The 2,397-nt window shown below is 30.0% G+C and overlaps 1 protein-coding gene across 3 annotated transcripts; it reads left to right on the plus strand.

Annotated features, from left to right (window-relative positions):
* Nucleotides 1-223: 223 nt before the first annotated feature.
* Nucleotides 224-2,389, plus strand: LOC111032628 (elongation factor-like GTPase 1). Of its 3 annotated transcripts, none has more exons than XM_022313024.1 (6): nt 224-392; nt 980-1,091; nt 1,269-1,614; nt 1,687-1,867; nt 1,939-2,075; nt 2,138-2,389. In XM_022313024.1, the coding sequence occupies exons 1-6, from the start codon at nt 313-315 to the stop codon at nt 2,353-2,355; spliced, it is 1,074 nt and encodes a 357-aa protein (XP_022168716.1). In that variant the 5' UTR covers nt 224-312; the 3' UTR covers nt 2,356-2,389. The 3 variants fall into 3 exon arrangements, with proteins under 3 accessions (XP_022168716.1, XP_022168718.1, XP_022168717.1); XM_022313026.1 differs by having other exon boundaries at nt 305-392; nt 1,009-1,091; XM_022313025.1 differs by lacking the exon at nt 224-392 and adding an exon at nt 427-924 and having other exon boundaries at nt 1,009-1,091.
* Nucleotides 2,390-2,397: the final 8 nt, after the last annotated feature.

Raw genomic sequence — 2,397 nt, forward strand, 5'->3', positions numbered from 1 at the left:
GGATTTTATTAAATTCACTAAAAAAAAAAAATGTTTGTTATATTGTATTTTCAGGCCAGCAGATATTTTTATTATTAAATTTCTTATGAAGAAACTTATAGAAAATAAAAACATTTTGTGTTGGATATTTACTATTTATACAATTCGGTACTTATGGTATTATAAGTTTTTCCATAGACACAATTTCTTATTGGCCAAATCTATTTTTGATTTATATTGTATATACCATTCAAATCATGCTACGAAATTTCAAACTAAAATGAATGAATGAATTAACATTATTAAATTGATTTTTTTTTGTCATAGGTAATAATGCAAGAAACAGGTGAGCATGTAATTGTCACTGCAGGAGAAGTACATCTTCAAAAATGTTTAGAAGACCTTCGGGAAAGGTATAAATTAATAAAAACTTAAATCAAAACTTAATATAAAAAGTAAAATTAAAAAGCTAAATAACTTTAAACCTAAAATTTAAAATTAAATAAAGATTTTTGTTAGGTAACTTAAGGTTTTATCTCTTCCATGTAAGTCATGTCACTCGTGTCCCTTAATTTATAAATATCAATTTTACCCATTTGAAAATATTTCTTATAAATTGTAAAGATTATAAATTTATAAAATAATTGATTTACATGAAGCTAAATGTATGTGTTTAATGTTTATTTAATTTTTTTTTTATTGGTGGAAACCTGTGTCAAGATAGGCCACTGGGTGTCTGGTGGTACAGTAGTGGGTTATTTTTGTATATTTTTGAGTTGGTAGGGTTGTAACACATGGTATTGTGCATGTGTGCCAAGTATTGTTGCTAAAAACTTGGGAGGTCATCCATCCGGGAGCTAGTGACGCAGGGTTCAATGCAGCTTCAGCACTCTTACATGATTGCTGTCAACCCTTGCAGCACACCATGGCACATTTTTATGACTTGTAATTGCTTATAACAAAATTCTAAAATACTAATCAGTTGTAACTTTTTCGTAAGGTATGCTAAAATCGATATTGTTGCTTCAGCTCCAATAGTGCCTTTCCGAGAGACTGTTGTGGTGCCTCCTAAAGTGGACATGGCTCATGAAATTGTTGAAACCCAGAATCAAGTAATTATTATTATAATCATATAGTTGGACCTTTGAAAATTATGTAATACATAGATTATTAATCATGTAATAAAGTGTTCATTAAATAAAAAAATATAATGTTGGGATTATAAAATCTTGTTTGAGTGGTAGGTTGAGTTAATTTGTAATTAAAGAATATCTTTTGCACATGTTTAGAAAAATGAAACTGAAGAAAATGAAACTGGTCTTTTGAATGTTTATACTTCAAATCATTTGTGTTGTATTAAAATTCGAGCGGAACCTTTGCCAATAGCTGTTACAAATCTGCTAGAGAAATCAACGGACATTTTAAGAGCTTTGTCAGAACAAAAAACTGAAAATATTTCGGACGCATTAGAACGTTTGACAGTTGAAGATAGTGTTTCTAAAAATATTAGAATTGCTATAGATACCTTTCGGTCCCAATTACAAGAAGCGCTCGGAAATACCATGGATGTGTCTCAAATTTGGGCTTTTGGACCTAGAAAATGTGGTCCAAATATCTTATTGAATAAAATTCCAAGTAAATGCCTATTAAATGTTTATTATAAAATTGTTTCAATGAGTAAAATATGTAAATAATATTTTATTTCAGATTACACAAGGTCAGTGTGGAATCCAAAAGACAATGTGAACGATTTGACAAAGTACGAAAATAGTTTTATGAATGGTTTTCAAATAGCAACTTTAGCCGGTCCTCTATGTGAAGAACCAATGACGGGAGTATGTTTTGTAGTCGAAGATTGGACAGTTGATGTCTCACAACAAACTTCTTGGTGAATAATTTATTTCTTCATTTTATTAATATAATATACATTTCTAAAATTGGATATTGATTAAAAAATAGTGATCCTTATGGACCAATGTCTGGGCAAATCATGTCAGCTGTGAAAGACGGATGTCGAAAAGCTTTCCAAGCCCAACCACAAAGACTTATGGCTGCCATGTACTCTTGTTCTATTCAAGCCAATGCCGAAATTTTAGGTGAATTTTGAATATTTGATTTTAACAGATTTTTTCAAATTTTATGACTTATTGTCGTTCAGGTAAAATGTATGCAGTTTTGGGAAGACGTCATGGTCGAGTTATAAGTTCTGATATGGCGCATGGTTCAGCATCCACTTTCAATATAACTGCTTTGTTACCAGTTATCGAAAGCTTTTCATTTTCTGCAGAAATACGAAAACAGACATCTGGTTTGGCTAGTCCACAACTAGTTTTTAGTCATTGGGAGGTAATAAATATTAAAAATGATGATTGTTAATAGAACTTTTTGTATGAATTATTTTTAATATTTTTTTCAACA

The sequence above is a fragment of the Myzus persicae genome, unplaced genomic scaffold (genome assembly GCF_001856785.1).
Source record: "Myzus persicae strain clone G006 unplaced genomic scaffold, MPER_G0061.0, whole genome shotgun sequence".
Taxonomy (NCBI): Eukaryota; Metazoa; Arthropoda; class Insecta; order Hemiptera; family Aphididae; genus Myzus; species Myzus persicae.